This window comes from Cryptotermes secundus, unplaced genomic scaffold, assembly GCF_002891405.2.
Source record: "Cryptotermes secundus unplaced genomic scaffold, Csec_1.0 scaffold325, whole genome shotgun sequence".
Taxonomy (NCBI): Eukaryota; Metazoa; Arthropoda; class Insecta; order Blattodea; family Kalotermitidae; genus Cryptotermes; species Cryptotermes secundus.
The window spans coordinates 729,548-751,888 of record NW_019735464.1 but is presented as its reverse complement, the minus strand read 5'-3'; the positions used below and the strand labels follow the sequence as shown (position 1 = coordinate 751,888).

The 22,341-nt window shown below is 35.3% G+C and overlaps 1 protein-coding gene across 4 annotated transcripts in view; it reads right to left on the bottom strand.

Moving 5' to 3' along the window:
* The window catches only part of LOC111869315 (glutamine--fructose-6-phosphate aminotransferase [isomerizing] 2), a 66,609-nt gene that overhangs the window by 10,248 nt on the left and 34,020 nt on the right, over positions 1 to 22,341 (bottom strand). The window contains exons 3-8 of one of the 4 annotated variants that reach the window (XM_023860735.2): positions 20,294 to 20,440; positions 16,758 to 16,924; positions 14,531 to 14,672; positions 8,311 to 8,331; positions 5,751 to 5,771; positions 1,386 to 1,540 (exon numbers count right to left, since the gene is read on the bottom strand). In XM_023860735.2, the coding sequence (XP_023716503.1) occupies positions 1,386 to 1,540; positions 5,751 to 5,771; positions 8,311 to 8,331; positions 14,531 to 14,672; positions 16,758 to 16,924; positions 20,294 to 20,440 (653 nt within the window). The remainder of the gene's footprint in view (positions 1 to 1,385; positions 1,541 to 5,750; positions 5,772 to 8,310; positions 8,332 to 14,530; positions 14,673 to 16,757; positions 16,925 to 20,293; positions 20,441 to 22,341) is intronic. The other 3 variants (XM_023860736.2, XM_023860737.2, XM_023860738.2) reach the window with 3 other exon arrangements.

Genomic DNA, 22,341 nt, shown 5'->3' with positions numbered 1-22,341 from the left:
GCATTATAGAATAGAAGTGTATGTATTTTAAATCAAAACACCTATTGTGATGGTAGTTTCCAGTTCGTAATGATGTTCCCTCAGAAGATGGTCCGTACGGACCGAAACATGTAAGGGAGATAAGTTTTCATGTAGTAAATACTTATATGTCACATTGGACAGAGTGGTTTGTATTTATAATTGTTAGTGTGACGGACCAGAAAGAAACAAATCAAATTTAATAAACTGTGACTTACATCAACAGCATTGTTAATCTCTGAATGGTTTTATAAATATTTTCTGAATTACACTTAGCAATTAACATTTTCAAAACCTCCACCTGGAAAGTCAGAGGGACACTAATCTTGCCTTATATAAAGTGTGGATTGCTTTAAAAAAAAAACACTTTGGAGATCATTTCAAAGAACCAAATCTGATAAAGTTAAAAATCAAGGAATATGACAGTAGATGGAAATTGAGGAAAGAGAGATAGAAGAATATGAAGGAAGGCAGACAGACAGACAGACAGAGACAAAGAAGGAATTGAATAGATGGTGTACAAGAAGTATAGAAAAAATTTAAAACTGATAGAGGAGTGGCCAGAGAGCAGAAGTATAAGATAGCTTATCTCCTGATTTCCCAGTAAAAATTGTGAATTTTTACTTTTACTGCAATTTAATTTGAATTTTTGCCACAAATATTAACTGCAGGTCCATATATCGTTTTTTTTTTATTCCATCTTATAAACTAGATGGGCACCATAGTAATGTTCTAAACTGGTATGCAGGCCAGGTAATATCTGGCTCAAATTTCAGCTGACAAATCTTCTTACACATTAATGGTACTAATGCATAAACATCACTGAAATTCAGAAATATGAAAAAATATGAACTCCACACATGATTAAACTACTTCCACAGACACTGAAAATCTGTGCGTTTTCGGCACCAGTCAAATTTAAAGACATACTAGCGCCAAAATAACAAAATATAATGGGTTTAACCCATTCCATGCAGTATTTCTAGTAAAATATACCTTTTTCTGTCACAATATTTTATGTTGACAGTTTTAATTTCTGAGAGGACATAAATTGCTTTAACTGTCAACCTAGAAGATCAGAGAGGTTGTACAAGACCAAATAAATTGAGACAAAAATATTAGTTTCTATAACAGTTATTTCCAAGTGCTGCAGGATAAATGTTAATTCAAATTAATTAGTTCAAGATTCTAAACTTTGGAAATTTGCTTCAAGATAATGAATTCTGTACAAAATTTATAATCTTAGAAACTCAGAAAAGTAGCACAGGTCATTAAATAGCCAATCACTGAAGACTAATAAAATAACAAATGTAAAGAATTCCTTAAAATCTGAATATCCATGACTCATGATCAGATGAGTGGCTCACCTCCAAGAAAATCACCCTGTTTGTATGCTCAATGACAGCACTAGCATCAGAAGCAAAGAAGTATTCCACTTCCTTATCTTCCAGTGGCTGGAACTCTGCTGTCGAGTCAGAACGGGGAAGAATTGGCAAGTCACCTCTACCATGGGGTCGGTGATCTGTAGACAGTGTAGTGTATAGCTAATATCATCACAGTTACAGAAAGTAAGATGAGGGTTAATACTCGTATGTTAATAATATTACCCAGATGAATTCAAGATATGCTGCAGCATACAGTAATACTAAGTTCTCAAAAGAAATGTAGGGAATATGAAAGAAACCTTCCAAATAAATTCACAGTGTATATATATTTTACTTTTAAATCAAGTGTATTCCATTACAATGCAAATTCTCTGAATTGCAGGATTCACATATTTGTACCAAAATAGTCACATATGAACACAACTGTCATTATCTTCCTAAAAAATATATGACTATCTGATCATATGAGATAAATTGATTTTGTAAGACGATGAGGAGACATTCAAAATAGATATATATTTTAACAAATCTTGTTTCAGTTCTTCTGTTACTTTAAATTGATGTTAATATGTTGGCAGTACCTGTCCCTCATTAAAGAATGATAGTTTACATGATCCACTAACATCAAAACCAAGTGCATCAGTACTCAAATTGTATAAGCCTGAATGTGTTACCACGCAAGATGATGAAGTGGTATTGCTCTAGACTTACATTCTAGAGGCACTTAATTCCATTCTCGACTTGGACACCAACCTTTCTAAATGAGATTTTTCATGGTTTTCCTAAGTCCCTCAAGGCAAATGCCAGTATAGTACATCAATCAGGCTGTGACCATAACCTTCAAAATTATTTACAGTGCATTACCCATCAATCATCCTACCATTCAATCCTACATAGTCTGAGATGCTGACAATGTCAGCTAATTAACCACAGACCACTGAACATATTATTAATAGCTCGTGTTTTTCAAGCAAATCTGTGTGACATAAACTCCCATAAGCAATATTTTTTTCTGTAGGATACTCTGTGATACTCTCAGTGCTCTATTAAACCTATGAGACTACATGGCACATCCAATAAGACAATAATCTTCAATGACACAATTGAACTGATATAAATTGTTCTCAGCATGTAGAAGGTTGTACAAATGTATGAAAGTGGAAAAGGTCTCATGTGCTCGTAGCATATGAGTATACTGCAGATTCTACATCTGTAGAGGCTTACAGAAGCTCCTTAGCTGAGAGAAGTTTGTTACCAGCAATAAGAAAAGCCAAGTATTTGCCGAATTATATGTGACAATCATCTAATTCTATACTGTGATTTAATGAAACTGTTAAATTTAATTAAGGGTCTTCAACTTTTGCTTCCATTGCAGCTTAATGAATGCTTTGCTGTCATCTCCCCAACCCAGTGGCAGAATCAAAGAAACATAAATTAGGGTGACCAGACTATAAAGGAGTACATGCATATGAACTTCAGAATAAGCCAGTGCAGAACCACAGATGCCTAACATTATTTCATTCAATGTACTAACTTTTACATTATAGTAAATAATGTTATGAAGAAAGAGATACTTGTTACTTTATGAGTATACTACTTCTATAACATTTGATAGTAGAAACATGAACTAGCAATTAAATAGTCTAAAGTAACTATGTTGCCATACTTTGTAGCAAAAATTGCTGATCAGATATTGATTTTGGAGTCCATAACTATTAATATGCAAAATAAATGTTTCTACTGAATTACTATAGAATACAGAAGCTTTGCTCATATTGTCCATCACTGAAAGTATCTGCTTGGAAAGAAAGCCAAACAAACTGAGGTTTAATTTAGAATAGTAAAATTAATGTACAATTTTAATTTCATGATACAATAGGACCTTCCACAGAATTTAAAGGCATGATTCACTTAAAAAAGTGGGATGTCTGGTCACACTAATGTAGACACTAGATCTATGTAAAATATATGCCAACTGAATTAAAGTATATTTCCGTTTAAGAACAACTATGATAAATGAATACAAATACTTAAAAAATTTGGCGTAAAATTTGCCTCCATATTAACAGACTTACCAAAAAAAAATATATAGCAAAAGAAAACATCTTATTGTAGGATAGTCCATTCACCTGTGGGCAGAACACTTAATTCTGTTACTCAGTGGAGGAAAAGGAATTGAGTACACTGTATTATAGTCAGCATATCTCATTCACCTAGACATTATGATCAGCAGAATTTACCCAAGGCCACAGGCAACCCATAGACACCACAGGAAACTTCTAGCATAGCCTGCAAAAGAAACCCATCACCAAAATGCTACAAGGGACTACTGTATCATTTTGCGTTTAAAATATTTTACTGCAAGACATGTGAAGATGTACTTCCTCTCTGGAACATATATCTGCATCAACAAAGAGAGTAGGTGGTAAAATTATTCGCTGCGCTATTATTCCAGTGCTGGAAAGAAATAGAATAACTTCCCTGAAGGTCCATTCATTTGAGTACATTCACATAACATTTTCTGCTAGGAAAAAACCAACTTCCAATATAAATTCCTACAACTTGCTTTTCAGATCTATAATAAATGAGGAAACTTACTTTGTAAGGTATCAAGATGAGATGCAGAGAGGAAATCCTGCTCCATGTCAGTGTCTTTCTCTACTTACCCATGATACTTGTTAATGTAAAAATATAAAATGAACATTATGTCCTTTTCATACTTGTTTTACTAAATTGCACCAGTATTTATTATGTTAACATAAGATAATTTCTGTATCATTTGTGAATGACATATTTCAAACTGTACACTGTAAATCAGCCTGCTGTTGCTGGTGTTACTTACCAATATGATGGAGATTTTTAAGGTATTATTTTCTAAGAGAAAGAGACATTGAGACTTGCATTAATTAGAAAGAATCCTTAAATAAGACATTTTCAATATGAATCAAGAAGTTATTTATGTAATTTATAGTCTTTAACATGTGTGTACAACAATCTAAGCTGCAAGCATATTGTAGTGTGATAATGCAAAGCTGCATTCCATAACCACATCAATTTAGGGAATATAAGTAACTCAGAATCATTTATGTAATCGGAAATGTAGAACAAACTTTAGCATTTGTTGATAATAGAATCGTGTGATATTTGAAGTTCTCACAGCTGTAAGCATCAAGTTCGTTGTCCTCTAGGTTATGATCATGTGTAGCTTCATAGATGTGAATTAACCTCTTCAGAACTGAACATGGAGGTAACATGTTCATCCAAAATATTATTTTCTATCTACCAAGTTACACAGGACACATCCTGGAATCCTGTACCCTTAAGAATTTGCAGTCTTTCAATTTAAACTTTACAGACTGCATCCTCTTGTGTAAATAATATTTCATTGCTTATATTATGACCGTTCATATTAGACATGTAAGATATATACCAACACCTACTGTCTTTATTGAAGATATTCCCATATTACTTTTCGTGTTGATGATCATAATATAAGCAATTAAATATTTCAATTTAAAACTATTTTTACATACACGTTCAATAATATTAATGTAGTACATCATGTACAATTTTTTCATGTATAGAGCTATCTTAAGAGACAAATGTTTATCAAATACTGATGTGTACTGCTTGAATATAAATATACACGTATTTGTAATGCATTATGCATTATGCCAACCTGCTATATGTCTGCTGAACCAAGGAGAAGACTGTATTTTTGTGGCTATCATACAAATATAAGTGCTGAAACCAATTAGTGACCTTCAGAATTTTCAGATCTGTGTGCCAGAAATGGAACCACAGCAGAAAAAAAGGAGAATTAAGCTACTTTGTTGGTGGTACTTTCTGAACAAATAACTCAGAGATTGGATGACAGATTTATTTTAACTGGATATCTGCAGTCTTGCGTCATTTCGTATTGATATAAAACAAACAACCAGACAGCAGTAATATTTTGCTTTCAAAGTTGAAATATACAGTCTAAAAATTTAAAATGAACACTGCAAGGCTGTGTTTCTTGCCTGACTGAATGACCTAAGAAAATTGATCAATCAATTAAACAGACCAAAAAATCGTGACAACTTTTACTTTTCTTTTATAGAACTTCTGACTGTAGAACTTACGACTGTTCCATTATGGAAAATGGAAACTGTGTTGCTTAAAACTGGTATCTCTTATGCTTGCTGTATCTAAAGTTCAGTTCCAAGTGTTAACTTTCCATGAATTCCTATAAAATGATATGGTTATGTTTTTTAACACTGAAAAGCAAAGTGAGAAGCAGAGGCAGAAATATAAAGACAGAACTTAGGAAGAAATAAATAAATTAATTAAAAATGTAGTTTGTACCTGGGTTTTGTGACTCTGCATCTAATGGAAGGGCAGGAACAGATTGTTTAAAAAAAATCAAACAGAGAAATGTGAAAATTAGTGCAACAAACCATAATATCACAGGTAAGTCATGCAAAACAAAACAAAATTGGCATGCATAAACAGATTTCCCATACATTAAATAAAAACAAGCACAGGACAAAAACATTATCCCACTAACAGCACAATCATTTTACTGCTCGTAGAGGCAAAGGTTTAACAAGGATATTTCTGAACAATTTATTACCTGAAGAAAGCAGTCTTCTGGGATTTGGCACCGTGTATATGTGGTGTTAACCGACGTTTCGGAGGAACGTATCGCCTCCGAAACGTCGGTTAATACCACATATACATGGTGCCAAATCCCAGAAGACTGCTTTCTTCATAGTCACCGCCGCGAAAGCCTCAAATCTTACAATTTATTACCTATATACATTCCTTCAGAAATTAATAAATTAATATCACAGAGAACTTGTGCTAGTGCAGAATAGCTCACAAGCAAGTTTATTAGAATCTTTAAGATGCTACACACTGATGTGTGTGCTGGGGTTAAATTAATTTATAAAAAAGAAACATTTGAAGACCCTCTACTGTATTCTACATAAAAGTCCACAAATTATAACCACTGTTATAATATTTAAGTACACATCCTTATATCCTGACTGTACCACTGTTATGAACACTGTTAAGAAAAGGAAAAATAAAAATTAATACAATTTTCTAAATAGAAAATTTTAGTCATAACAACTTATTTTTAAAAAGTTTGGTCATGAAACTATGCAACAAAGATTCATAAACATGCTGAAATGAAAGTTAATGTGAAAAACTGCAATATGAATTTAGTACCTAATGATTTCAGTCAGAACAGTCAGATATCTACTCCAACTATACATGGACATCACAGAAATTCAAACACATTTCAAAGGGCCAGTGCGTCCATCAGAGAATATGGTAAATGGTGGTAATGGATAAGAATTCCCATATTATTTACTGGTTAAGACTGACACACAGAGTTTGAAAAGAACGCACCAGAAATATATAGAGAAGAATTATAAGATATTCATAACAGATTATTAATCTGAACTCAAAACCAATTTCTGATACTATAAACAAACTATACAAAGTGTTTTTGCCATGTTAATTAGACATAAAGTGTTTTGTACTGCAACAAAATACAAATTATGTGACAGTGCATAAGTAATACTGAAATAAAGTATAAATAAAGACAAGACACACTATCTGACAGAAGACAATCACAGATGCTGTCACACTGTAAACATAATATTTGATGATTATTTGTATCATCAGTGCATCTGGATCAAGAATGAAGAAATTTTTTATGACAGTTCTCAATTACACAGTAATAGTCTCATTAAACCTACTACAGCAGAATAATGATTACAATGAACCACTGAAACATATAGCTGTAATTGTTGAATTAATAAAAATTAGAATATTTACTTGATGCATAGATTGATGAATGGAATTATTTATAACCATAATATTCCTGGGAAAACAGATAATGCTTCAAATTAAATATTTCAGCTCCTGAAAATGTTTAAACTGAGATTTATGTAGACACTATTTTTTAAACAGTGATGAATCCACACAAATCTTTTACCAAGACAGCAAAATTTATAGCATTAGAGTGCTATTGTATATGAACAGAAAAATACTGTAAATATCTGCATTTTAGAGTAAAAAAAAAAAGTATTAATCATTGTCCTTTGAGGCTATGCTTTGTTATGTCTCTTTAGGCTATGCTTGTTACACCTTTCACTTCTAGGAGGGTGCCAGAATTCAGGGGTCAAAGGCAGGAGGTAGCGGTATCATGTCCTGTCTTATTGTATTCCAATTTTTTCTCTAATATCTGATAAATGCAAAAAATCTGATCAGTTGTTGATCTGTTACATCAAAACCCATACTAATGATCCCAAATAATTTTGCCTATATATGGATTTAACCTTGAGGATGTATACTGGATGAAAATTTGTAAAGTTAATAACAGTAATATTCCCTGATACATACTAGAGCAACATCTATCACTCCTTCCACTTATCAAGAAATTCTTCCATATTCCAAATAGAATTAATGAGTTTAAGGATCTCAGTAATGCTTCACCTCCTATTTGAATGAGTTCTGTCAGAATTTGATCACTAGCTGGTGATTTATATTTGTTCAACTTTGCAACAGCAGTCTGAACCTCATAAGGACTATGATCTGGTACCAATGACTCAACTGTATGTATTTCTTCCACATATTCACAATGTTGTGGGAAGGTTTACCCCTTTTGTGTACAAAATACACAATCCTGTTTCTTAATTTCCCTCATGGTTCTTCAAATTCAGTTCTTTCCACTGTAGTTAGGTTACATTTATGGCTCTGAATTCAGATTAAAGGTAGCAGAAATAATACTATGTTCAGAAAGTAGTTCAAGGAAGATAGATTATTAGAAATCAAGTACAGAATTTTAAAGAAAAGCTATATCAAGTAATGAAAGAAAAAAGATCAGAAAGTCTGAAACTGAAGTATCTACTACCTGTTGCTACAGGTTGTTCATCTGTAGGGTGCCAAGAGTGTCAATCAGGTCATGCAAAAACAAAAACAGATATCAGAGAAAATTAATTACAACAAAATTGGTGATGTATTTAATTTGTTAGTCTACTTACACACAAAACAAGCCTATGACTGTTAGCACAATATATATATATATAATACAGCCCACAGACAAGCAGCTGCTGTGAAGTTCGAAAGCCACAGCTACATAAAGGCAGGTTATTACAGCTCACCCCTGGAAGACAATCATTAGTATTCTGGGGGAAGAGAGGATACTTCAAATTAGCTCAATTTACATACTCTATGTCAGGGTCTGATACATCCATCCTACTTCTGTGCATTTTATTAAGCCCCTCTAATGGCTATTTGAGCAGAAGGTCTAACCCAACACGTTTTTCTTAATTGTCATCTTTTACTCTACCATTTTTCTCCACTCATTTCTCTTTTTCTACTGCAATTTCCCCCAAGCCTTCACTTAACATGGAGGTTCCCCATCGTTCCAGACATCTGACTATTTCAGCCCCCTGCCAAGATATTGGTTCTGTTAAGTTCTATATCTCCATTTCACTTTCAATTCTCTGCCACTCGACAAATCAGATGCAGAGCAGTTTTTAGGGTACAAAAGTGCTTATGAAGGTAGTATTATTGACAGAAAAGAATCTTATCCTGTAAGCAGTACTTTGACTGCACTGTTCAGGCTAATTCAGATGCTCTATTAACTAGTTTTATAATTATGAATACATCTGTTCAGTTGGAAAGTGAAGAGACAGATTGATTACAGTGTAATGGCTATTAATTCTATTTCAGTCCCTGCTTTAAATTTCAACCTGCCATTCTACACAACAATGGTCACTGCTTTAATCAGACCCTCCACATAAATGCTGGAAAAGTGCCTTCACATAAGCCCAGAAAATTTATTTTCTTATCACTCCTGATTCATCAATCAGAATTAAGCTTTCGTCTGATTCTATGTAACCTATGCACTTCACAAAGCACTGCTGAATAAACAAAGAATATAGATTTATGTGGAAATAATATACTGACTGTATATACATCATAAATACAGAGATCTCGGAGGTAGACAGTTTTATACTATTTAACTGTATACCACTGCTTCATTGCAGTATGTAAGTCAGTGTTAATTTCTGAACAAGGGGCCATGTAGAAGAGTGCTTAGAGTCTACATACAAGTGATATTTTACACATCATGCAAGAAATATGCAATTAGCACATGTTAAACCATCATAGGCATTATTTTTAGTTGCAGCATGCATGTTAAACAGATGCACTATCATATGTGTATTGTGACATGCATGAATGCACTCCCATTGCAGGAAAAGTGTCATGTTTCATTCAAAGAGAAAACAATTATACTTAAAGGACATAACTACATCCTTCTGAAATAATAATATTTACATACAATCCTCATATTCAGTGTAGTGCCTAGTATTACCCAATCAGCTATAGCAACATCATAGTATCTCAAGGGACCAAATGCAGTGGTCAAATATGCAGTGTTTCAATTATCTTTGTCTTTAAATTTAAATATGCAACATAAATGTTCACATTCTTGACATTATTTTGGTTAGGTGTATGGCATATTTCCTTATTTTCATATTCAACAAAGATCTCTTAAAATATTATTTAATATTACCCATATTCTGAAAGATCATCACATACATATTTACGTATTACTGAATTATGAGAAACTATCAAAACAAAATATTTAAGCTATAATCATATTGTAGTGTGATCAGTCAAACAGTACATTTTCATTGGCTTAAAGAGAAAGGCAGCATTTTTAAAAAGTTACCTACAAGGAAGACTGTCTCAAAATTATATAAGTTGTATTAACAATCTATACCCTGGTACCCTGACATTCTCATTCCAGTTACAGTAGTAACCCTTTATACATCATGCTTCAGTGCAGGCAGGAAATTTAATTTTACCGTTCTGATGTGATAGAGGGGAAGAAAATGACAAGATCATTATTCTGTTAAAAATATTTCTATAAGTCACATGTTCTGTTTAAAAAACATATATCCTAAGACCAGTATATTACAAAAAGATAGAGTTTTGTATGTGTGGAATATAAATAGTGAGGGGGTAAAACTTTTACAAATGTGTAAGACAAAGCTAGCACTGTGCACTTCATCTTAAGGCATATGTAGACACAGAGGTAAAACTCCATATATTCTTATCTTGGAACTGAATGGAGATAAGAAGTCAGCTTCATATTGTGATTTTATCATTAGGAAAAAAACCCAGATTCTACAGAGAGGAGGGCTAGAATTATATTGAATATTTTGAAGAACTGAACATTGTCCATTCATTCCAAAGCCCTTCACTTTAATGACTGATCTATCACACTATGTGTACAAATATTTGCTGTATAGGATGAGTCAAACTGTCCTACATCACAGCAAAGTTCTGTGTTTCTGTAAAACTGCATTCATTTTTAATGTCAGGACAAAACTGAGATTAGTGTTCAGGGTAAGTCAACATGTGGACAACCATTACCAGACAGATGGCAGGATAGTAGGTTGATTGTGCCACAAAACCATTGCCAAGCTTGCTGGGGCCCTAGCTGTAGAATAGACAGCCAGTCACTTCACTGTCTGAGCTATTTTGACTCACCTACATCATACTGGGTACATTTTAATCAATGCAAACTACATTTTTCTACCACATAAAATTATACTTCTGATTTCTCAGAAATTATTAGGAATGGTATGATGTTTATATTAAAGAATGTGATACTACACATGTTGTTTAAACACTAAGTGCAAAGCCAATACTCATCTTACCCATTCTGTCTCCGAAAATCAATGCATAAACATAACAAGGTTTCAAAACATACAGGTAAGCAATTTATAGTACAGCAGATTTAATACTAAGAGTTTCAAGCAAAGTTTTCAATTTTGTTAACAAATTTTATGAGCCAGTCGCTAATTTGTCTTATGTTTGTTGTCCAACACCATTCATAATTAAAATAGAGCATTTCTTTCTAGGTAGCATTTACCACTGTTTCCCAAGCCTCAACAATATATTCCTCACCATGATGAATGACATGAAACAGAACATGAGTGGCTAATGATGAAAGAGTTTTGAATTAAAAAGCCATTATAATTAGGATCAGAACAAAAATAATTTTTATTTCTATAATGAGAATAAGAAAATCAAATGGTAAAGAACGCATTTTCATAAGCCACTCATTCTTACAAATAAGAATTATCAGTACCAATTCTAAGTACCATCCTAGAGCAGCAATTCTGAATCTATTTCACTTAATGTACCCTTTGGTCTAAAAATGAAATTTCATGCATCCCTTTTCAGTGGTACCTTAATTTTTATATCAAACTACATGTTATCATGCATTATACACATGAAAAGATACAGAGATATTCTCATTTTAAATTAACTTCATTTATTCCATGCATAAAAAAGTTGCGCAAAGGAAGTTGTCAAAACACTTTTTAGATGCCTTTAACTTGTGCTTGACAAGGTATATATCTCCCACACTCACTTATGAGCTTCATGTACCTCCTGGTGGTACATGTACCTCTGGTTCAGAACCACTGGCCTGAAGATTTCAGGAATTATTATGCATCAGATGTGGGCAAACTGCAGACTACAGGTGCTTGAGACAGAATTCAAAAGTAAGTCTGCAAAGAATTTTGACTTTGGCCTGTGAAACAATTGAATATCCCCTACCAGAAACTGTGTGTAATGAAGTTTCTCTATCCTTAACTGATTTCAGAATTCCTCTCTCATCTTCTCAGTATAAGAGAATAATGAGTAGTATGATAACATTTATATTAATGTGAGACTTATATTAATTTTACTGGTTTTATTATATGCAAATGAAGATACCTTCAACACATTTATCATCCTATCAGAGAGGGGTGTATGATTCAGGCATCAAGCTATTTAACACTCTGCCGTCAAATATCACAGTTTTAAAAAATGATAAAAACAATTTAGGTTTGTTTTACGAAATTATTTGCGAAGTAACATATTTTACTCTATTGATGAATTTGTTGAGCATGCAAGGGGCTCAAAAGTTAAGAGTTAGTTAGTTAGTTATTGGAGAGGGTGGGTTTCCCCATACACTGAGACCTGTATTGGTCTATTGTGCTTCCCTCTATGATTTCTACCAGTCTCTATATCCTACCGGTATTGGTGCTTACCATCAGTCCCGCCCAGCCAGCGAGACCGGCTCTACTGGCTGAGAAGTATCTATAATGCTTCCCTCATCTACCGGAGGTATTAGTGACTGCTGTTGGGTGGCAAACGTCCGCAATTTTGCTCAGCGACCTCCTTTGGAGGTATGAGGTTCTTTTACGTGCCGTAAAGCTACGACACAGGATCCATGGCTTAAAGTCCCTCCCGGAGGACTTGTTCCCTGAATTTTTCCACCCTTAAAAATTCGACGACCTCCGCCGGGTATTTGAACCTGCATACTACGAGTCATGAGGTGCGAACGTTACCTCTAGACTACGGAGGCCGCTAAGTTAAGAGTTAATAAATGGTCTGTGTGTGTGAATTATATATTATTGAGACTTGCTTGTTGTAAGTGTAGTAGTATGTATGATATCTGTTTTTGTTATGAATTTTAATATTTTATAATGTAACTGTTTTAATGATACTGCTTGCCAGTGTGTGTGGAATGGCAAGGCATCAATTTGACAGTGGTTTTTCCACAACCCATGTGTGTTGTCCTGACAACTTGAGCTATATGTGAGAGGCCTGATTATATATTTTATTGGACAAGGGACAAATGATGTGTAGTCATCATGAATTTGTAATATGTGACATGTTTTATATCCAGCCCTAGGGGGAGATGATTGGATCCATGAAGTAAAAATAAATGTAAATGTAAATGTTAGGTATCATGAATATTCTCTCTCCTCAAACACAAGTCTGGCAAGCTGGCCAAGAGCGTTAATTTAATGCTAAAGTTGATACAGAGGGCATTCTAAGAGCCTGCACAATTTGTGCAGTCATTTAAGGAAATTATGTGAATGCACTATGTAGAAGTGTAGATCTTAATTAACATATCTATAGCTCACTACCCAATGTCACAGTGAAGAGGGAAGCACTCCTGCTTTTTATTTACTAGATCCTGGGTTAAAAATCTTAGGCTGGGGACCTGCTATCCTGACTAAGGATCTCCAGGGTCTTCTCAGTCCTTCTGGATAAATCCTTAGATAGCATAAATACTTCAAATTAAACTATTACTACTGCCTTCCTCATCCTTTCAAATTACTTATTCAATAATATTCTTATGATTTGATACTATACGTATATTCTAAACGATAGCACTATCTCTGTAAGAGGCCATGGAGGGCCAAAGGGTTATGAGATGTTGAGGCTCCCACATTTTCTAGACAATTGGCTCACAGATGGTGGTGAGATTGTCAGCCTTATGAGCCAGCTGCCCCCCCCCCCCAGGTATATTACTGGTATTCATTTCTGTTAGAGTCTGAGTTGACTCCAGGGCCATAGCATAGCTGGAAGGCTTAGGTCAATTGAAAAATCCAGTGACCTCATCAGAAATCAGACACATGACCTTCCAGCTTGTTGCATAGTGCCTCAACCAACTATGCTACTGCATGCCCCCTATGTATTCCAAGATAAATAATTTCAGCTTCATTAAATAAACCATAAATAAAGAGAAATAAATGATGCTTTTTTTTTAAGACACTTCAAAGATGGCTCATTAACTGGAACTTTTAAAAGCGATGATTTCTAGGAAACAAAGCCAAATTATTTAAATGATCTGTTCTGAATCAGAACAACACAGATTGAATAAAGTATACCTTTAAATGTCAGATATGGTTAATAAGTCAGTATGGATGTTTTGCATAATAAAAATATCAGAATAATACCTACGGCTCATAACAAATGAACTGTTTCATAAAATAAGACTAAGTATAATTAAATAACATTAAAAACAAGATTTCCAGTTTAAGTAAATTAATGTGTAATGATAAATAATCAAAGGAACACAGCAAAACATAAGGCTTATCAAAAAATTCCACTTTTCTTGAAACGCAACACACATTGTTTGAAAGCTATAATGAATTTTGTGACTGCAAATTTTAACTCTTCTAAATACTCAATCACTTATGAGGTCAAACTATTATATATAAATATGCTCCACTCTTAATTCAATTATGAATTTGCCAAGCTACAATTACCTTTGCTGTACAGAATTGGTACATGATCAGTAGCCAGACGTGTCTTAGCTTTTATTCCAACCAGCAGAGGGCTACCTCGACGAGTTGCAACACACTCACCAGGAAAATGCTTACTTTTGAAGCATAATGCAAATGCTCCTTCCTATTCAGGATTAAAAATAGAGGAAAACAGAATAACAATGACATTAGAACACAAGTGACAAGAAGCAAGTTCATTACATGGTACTAAATATCAATGGCAAGTCAAACAGACTCAAGTTGTGAAGTTTGCTAGAACAGAGTTCTTTCAAATTTCCATGAAATACTCTTATTAACACACTAACTATACTGAAATCATGGAAAGAAGTTCCATGAACAGATGCCAGCTAATGTCTCCTTTGAGCTTTACATCTCCCTTTTGAGCATTCATCTCCATATTTCCCTCCAGCTCTCTAGCCATTCCATTTACAGAAATACTGATTTTGTGATAACCACACGATAACTTTGGCTACCCGGAAGCACTCTGGGCTGGTTAGTATAGGCCACTGTGGCCTGAAGACAATACAACAGTAGGTAGAAATGGGTAAGTCTCAAATGCCATATCCTTACCACCCATGGCTCTTCTTTCAATGGCCTAAAAAAAGCAACTAAATCCATGAAGTAGCATCGTCCCAAAAAATTCAATCTATAAAAACATAAATTTTCACCATGCCCCAAGAAAAACTTAACAATATTCATGGCTCATTTAGGAATGAATGTACAAACAGAAATCCTCAGATCATGACAAAGTAAAGATATACCTGTAACAGGCCGTGGAGGCCAATAGGGTTGTGAGATGCTGAGGTTCCCACATTTTCTAGACAATCAGCTCATAGATTGTGGCAAGGTTGTCAGCCCTACATGCCAGCTACCCTTTACCCCCAAGAACATTCCAAGAATATTCTTGGTACTCATCTGTTAAAATCTGAGTTGAACCCAGGGCCACAGTGTGGCTGGAAGGATTAGGTCAATTGAGAAAAATCCAGTGACCTCACTGGGACTGGAACCCGCAAACTTCCGGCTTGTAGCATAGTGCCTCAAACAGTTTCCTTTTCTAAAGATACTGCATATACTTTTAAGTGAGAAGCTTATGAAAGGAAATGGATAAAATTTATGTTACTGGAACTATGCATTCATCTTTCCAGGTCCTGTGTTGGATACATTAAAAAATCTGCAGAAATTATATTCTGGTCCCAAACAATGATTAATTCACCAATCTTAAAATTAATACAAAAAGAAATAAAGAACAGATAAATGAGTAAAAGAAAGGAAGAAAGAAAGAAAGCCAGACCTGTTATTTTGTAACATTTTCAAAATAACTGACCTCAAAAATGCATTCAGCTTTTTAAAAAGAAATTATAAAACAACATTTCTGTAAATGTAGAATGATAGTTGGACATGAAGGCTATTAAGAGGCCAGACTGAAGAGGTTAGAAGATAGAGAATATGATTCACAAGAGATAGAAGTGAAGAGCTGGAGGCAAAAGTGAAATAACAGAGAAGACTGGGAACCTGTTGTAAAGAGGCAAAAGTTCTTAGAGAGCAGTAGAGCCAAGGAATATGTAAGTAAATAAAGACTATTAAGAAAAACTGAGAAGAGATAAAAGTAAAGCTATTCCTGTAACAGGCCGTGAAGACCCATAGGGTTGTGAGACAAGGGTCCCACATTATCTAGACAATCGGCTCAAAGATGGCGGTAAGGTTGTTAGCCTTACGTGCCGGCCACGTTTCACTACCCAGGAAAATTATTTAATTAATTCCTGGTACTCATTTCTATTAGAGGCTGAGTGAACCCCAGGGCCATAGTGCAGCTGGAAGAGTTAGGTCAATTGAAAAAAATCCAGTGACCTCATCGGGATAGAGATAAAAGATCTAAAAACAGAACATTACACAAATTCTGAGAAAAGAAACGTTATAAGAAGAAAAGATGGTGCAGTGAAAGATATACAATGGTATGGACACGTGTCACACACAGAAAAGTTCATAGGTGAAATCAAGTAAATAACTACTATAGGGATCAAAAATTAGGTGCGATACACAGAGTGGTCACAGATATCAAATGGGTACTTGTCAGAAGACAGAGATGAATGGAGAATATAATTTAATCAGAAGACATATCCTGGTGAAAACATTAATCGATAACGATATCGGGACTTCTGTGCAAGAGGCTGTGAGAATGTACAAGTACACATATCCTCCAAATACATACCAACTGCTGGATAACTTGTTCTATCAGCTCCCTGAAAGAACAGTTTGGGTTCTGTAAGTAGATATGATGCACCAGCTTAGCAATGACTTCTGTATCGGTCTCTGATTCAAACTGGTAACCCTTCTTCAAGAGGAACACTTTAACATCCTTGTAATTTGTAACAATACCTGAACAGACAGATAATAATATCATGTGAGTACATGAGTTTGTAACAAAAACTGTACAGACATAAAAAATACTACATAAGTACATGAGTTTCTAATCAGCTTAAACATCTGAACTATAAATACTTAATTATTAATATACCCATACCAAAAAAGTAATGGACTTTGAAGTTAGCCTACAAGAAACAAAATGTTTTGTAGTAACGGGTTTCTGGACTTAGTCCACTGTTTTAGTACTCGTATTCTGAAAAAAAAAAACAACACATTTTGCAAACTGAGTGTGTTTCCATCCTCAGGTAAAAAGCTGTGAGGTGACTATTCAGTGTGATCCCTCAGAAAGAGCTAGCCTCAATCACTGGATTAGTTCTTGAGTTATTTTACTATACTAATAGGATGAAGAAAGACCATAAACCTTTTAATCCCATTGTAACTGAGATATGCTGTTTCCATCATCATGCGCTCCCACACAGCAGTTAATTTTCCCTTCTACCAGAACAAAAATGATATCATCACATGTCATATAAACATTTTATCGAGGCAAAAGACAATACCACAACAACATCCTACTACTGATATAGTAAGAAATGTCACATTTCATTAAATAACATTGGTTGAATATGTTACGTTAGGTTTACAATTAACTGCAGATTGCAACAGGTTTCAAGTCATAATTCACACACTTTCGTATATGGTATTTTGGGATGTGGCTCAGTATAGTCTGGTGTGTTACCCCTCCATCTTCAGGGCCATAGGCTCCCTCTGGACCACTTACAGCTGTATCCCAATGATTCTTTACCCTACATTACATACAACTGCTTGCTTTTTCTCCTGCCCTAAAGATGGATACAGTAGGTTTGTTCAAAACAGTGCTAACCATCTACCAGAAGAACACAATCTTAGAATTCCTCAACATGGGAAGTTCTAATATGATGCTTAAATATATGGTGCTATCAAAAGTCAAATACCTTTCCTGAAAATTGGTACAGAAACATGTTGTTCACAAAGGAAAATCTTTGTTCATTCTTGTTTAAAGTAAAAAAAAGCATGAAATTATAACCTGACATAAAGTCTATGATACATCAACATGAATGTAAAGGTAAAAGGTAAATAAAGTTATCCCAGTTCTTAATTAGTTAAGCACTATACCATGAAGGCATATGGGGGAATGGTAGTATAGCTGCAACACTGTTGTCCTCAGCCCTAGACGGAGCAAGAAATTTGTTGCTTAATACTCATACAGCAGTGTAAATTTTCCTTTGCTCTTAATGTTAGTAACATATTAGTACAAGAATCAACATATTCCGCTCTAATGCCCTGCAGATTTTTGTTTTTGTGCGGAGTTCCATCAAGGTGTCTGAAACTAAAATTATTCTACAGAGAAAAGAATTTTAGGAAACATTTTTCTTTCTTCCCTTACAATTTTGATGTTGCCAAGTATCTTACTGAGTGTATGTTTTCAAATACCTTAATTCTTTCTTCTTGTCCTAGATTCATTTGTCTTTCAGTTTCATCCTATTAGAGATCCAGTGATTCAAGATATGCATACACACACATGGATAAAAGCCTAAGACTGCCTTTAATCTGTCTTCATATAGAAGTCATTCTTGTTAGTAGTTAAGGATAGGAATGTCAAGGGGCAGTGAGGGGTACCTTTGCTTCAGTCAGCACTGCAGTCTCAACCTTTATCAAAAACAGATTTCCATTGTTGATGCTGTGCATATTCAGTTAGATCATGCTTCACTGTATAAAAGTGGACTAACTGAGACGTTATCTGTGTAAAATGTAGCTCCAGATAAGAATTCTGTATTTTGAAGGTTCTGTCCATTTGAGAATGCTCAAAATAGTAAGCAGCTGTGTATTAATACAACGGAAGATTACAAAAAATACATGGGGAAAAAATGGAGCATATGGTGACAATGTCAAAATAATTGCTATTAGCGAAATATACTGTGACGTGTTGCGCTATGGATGACGCCCCTCCCTCCCCGCCAGCCATGACGTGCGGAGCGGAGTCAAAGTGAGCCGAGTCCCAGCACGCTGGTCGCTATGCAAAGCGAGTAAACACTGATTGCTAAGCAAAGCGAGTAAACAGCGGTGACATAACACGGGACGCCACAGTTGCTAGGCAGCAGTAAACAACTCCGGACAGCGTTGCTAGCAACACGGCGCCAGGCAACAATGGTGCCTATTACGTGGCTGTTTTCTGCGTTGTCCAGAACGAGGCTAGATATGGAGCAGCAAAGACTATTCACAGTTAGTTCTCGAATTATGAGTTCACAGTTCTCAAGTTACAAGTTAGCAGGGTCAACCTTTCAGTTGTAGTCTAGCATTTGCAGTCCAGTATTTGTGATACTGCCGATGGCAGTAATTGCCAGATTGTAAACTGTGTGATTGTAAGAGCGAGTGGAATAAATTCGCTATAACCAACAAGGCGTGAAGTTATTTGTCACGTTATACACACAACACGTGGCAATACAGTGTCTGTTAGTGTTCATTTTGTAACTAAGACACAAATCATGTATGTTGTATTTTAGCGTCCTGTTGCACTGATTCATATTCGTAATGTGTATGTATTAACAGTCTTCAAGTGCATACAACCCCATTTATCACTTCTACACTACAAGGTTCGGCAGTATGCTGCCATCTTCAGGTGTATCAATCCATCAACTATTTCACTACTTGCTTTTATATGTCCATTTACAAATGTTATTAAATTTGTATACGTCCTCATATAATAATAAAGTTTATGTATTTAAAACTTGTTAAAACCTATTATCTCATACGCCATATTTTAAATTCATGTGTATTATTGATCATTGACATGGGAGTCGTTCTTCTTATGCTTCTAATGTTGTGTTTATATTATGTCTTATGATGTGTTCTACTCTTGTGCGTTGTATTGTTGGATGATAAATGGGATTGTATGCACTTGAAGGCTGTTAATACATACACATTATGAATACAAATCATGTAACTGTCAAATGCTATAATTTTTCAAGGTGTCAATGGAACAAATTTACATGTATTGTTTAGTGGTAAACAAACTAATGACAAGTATGATGATCTGTTACAAACTGAAGAACATGAAAAGTCGAATATTTCTGAGGAAGTTTGTTTCTACATATAGAAACAACAGATGGATAGCAACATTGCTTAGTGCACAGATTTACTCTATCAAGTTTAGTATCTTAATACCTATTAATGGAGTCCATGTTTCCAGAATGTTTCAAATTACTGAGCTTAGTTATCTATGATGAAGTATATTTTTGGCAATTCTGCTATCAAATCTCAACAGGCTTAAGATAATAATAGATATTCAGGCAGATTTTATCAAAATAAGATACTAATAGCTACACTAAGAAATATTTATACCATTGTGCACAACTACGAAAGCATGGTTGACATCAGAGCGTTGGGGATGGGAATTGACTTCACTGGGAACACCATGTGTTGCCCAACGTGTATGTGCAATTCCAACATGACTATCAGTGGTGCCTTCAAAATCCAACTCATTTATCCCTGAAACAGAAAAGATTACGAAAATTCTTACATTTGTGAAGGAATTGCTGTACACTGATATTACAGGAAAACAAAATACAGAATGGGGCGCAGAAACTTCCTTTCTTCGAAGGCGAATAAAAGAAAAATTACTGCTGATAGACAAAATTTATGTTAAGCTAATGAAAGAACATACTTTAGAGTTTTAAATCATGTAATTTTAAACAAAATATCTTGAAGGTGGTGGTCACCATTCTCTATGCACTGATGCAACCGTTTTCTGAAGTTCCCATCTGCACGTTCAAACATGTGCACCGGAATTTGGGCTACTTCCTGCCGAATAACATTCTTCAGCTGAAGCAGGTTTGTGGGGCGATGTTTATGAACCTCTGCCTTGAGGTATCCCCATAAAAAAATCACAGGGCGTTAGATCAGGTTAGTGCGCTGCTCATGGGATGTCACCTCGAAGCAAGATGAGCCGTCCGGGGAACTTTGCCCTCAAAACTGTCATCGAAGCTTGGGCTGTGTGGGCCGTGGCACCATCCTGTTGGAACCAGACATTTCCTACATGCATTTCTTCAAGAGCTGGTTCGAAAAAGTTTTTAATCATGTCCACATACTGCTGTGAATTGACAGTAACTGCATTATTGTCTTCTTAAAAAAAAATAAGGGCCAATAACGCCAACTCTCGACAACGCACACCATACTGTCACCGTATCACTGTGAAGTGGCCTCTCATGAAGCTCTCTGGAATTGTTACACTCCAATAGCGCATATTCTGCTTGTTGACATATCTGGATATGTGAAAATGTGCCTCATCACTAAAGAAAACAAGTGCGTCAGGGGTAAAGTTTCCAATAACGTTTCGCACGCCGTTATTCGGTTCTGGAAATCATGTGGTGACAATTCTTGCACAACAACCATCTTATAGGGATGGAAATTAAGATGTTCGTGGAGAATTCGGCGCATTGAACGATTGGATATGTGTAGGGCGACTGCATGTTTGCGAGCGGAGCGTCTTGGAGATCTCAAAATCGACTGTCGAATTGCCTCCACATTTTCTGGCGTCGTAACGGTCCGTTGTCGTCCTGATGATTTTTTCGCCACACTCCCGGTTGTCCTAAAGTTATCTACCCACAAAACAATTGATTTCCGATTGGGAACCGGACCTCTGGACTTAATTCCGAAGTGAGTACGGAACGCACGCTGCTCACTCGCCCGCCTCATGTTTCCTACTATAGAAACTTCCGCGACTGCTGCGTTCGCCGAGCCTATCCCCACTTTTCTGCGACCTCCCCTCCCTTCACAATGCGTCTTCACAAAAATGAAGTTTCTGCGCCCCACCCTGTACATATATATAATTTTCAAATGATATTTAAATAGAAATTATAACAGCAATAGCTCTGTAATGTGTTACCATCCACTCAAACATTCTATTAGATAATTATCTTTAAAAAAACTGCACTCATAAATAGGGTCTCAAAAATTTATCCTCAGCAACTTTCAATCTGTATCTATGGTGGGAGACAAAAAAGTCACATTTATGAAGAGGGCTTCGGAATTTCCTGTAAGTCTCACAAGTAAAGAAATACAGAAACAGACATGACCACATTTTTCTGTCCCTGGCCGTAGATATTTTCTTATAAGTTCTTCTCTCATACTGGCAGGTAGCCATAAAAAATATTGCAATGGAAGGATTTAATACGGTATATAGTTTATATCATAAATATGTTTTCTTCCGGTCCAGAAAACGAGATTAACGGCCGTGGGGATCCGTTGCACTGACCACGTGACACCCTCTATTCGCAAAAGTTGGCATTAACTTCGCGGACAAACGGCGGTCGCTCAGTCGGTATAGTTCTCTTGTGGATAAAGGCCACGGAAGAAAGGAAAATAAATATGTTTTCTGTATGACGAATAAG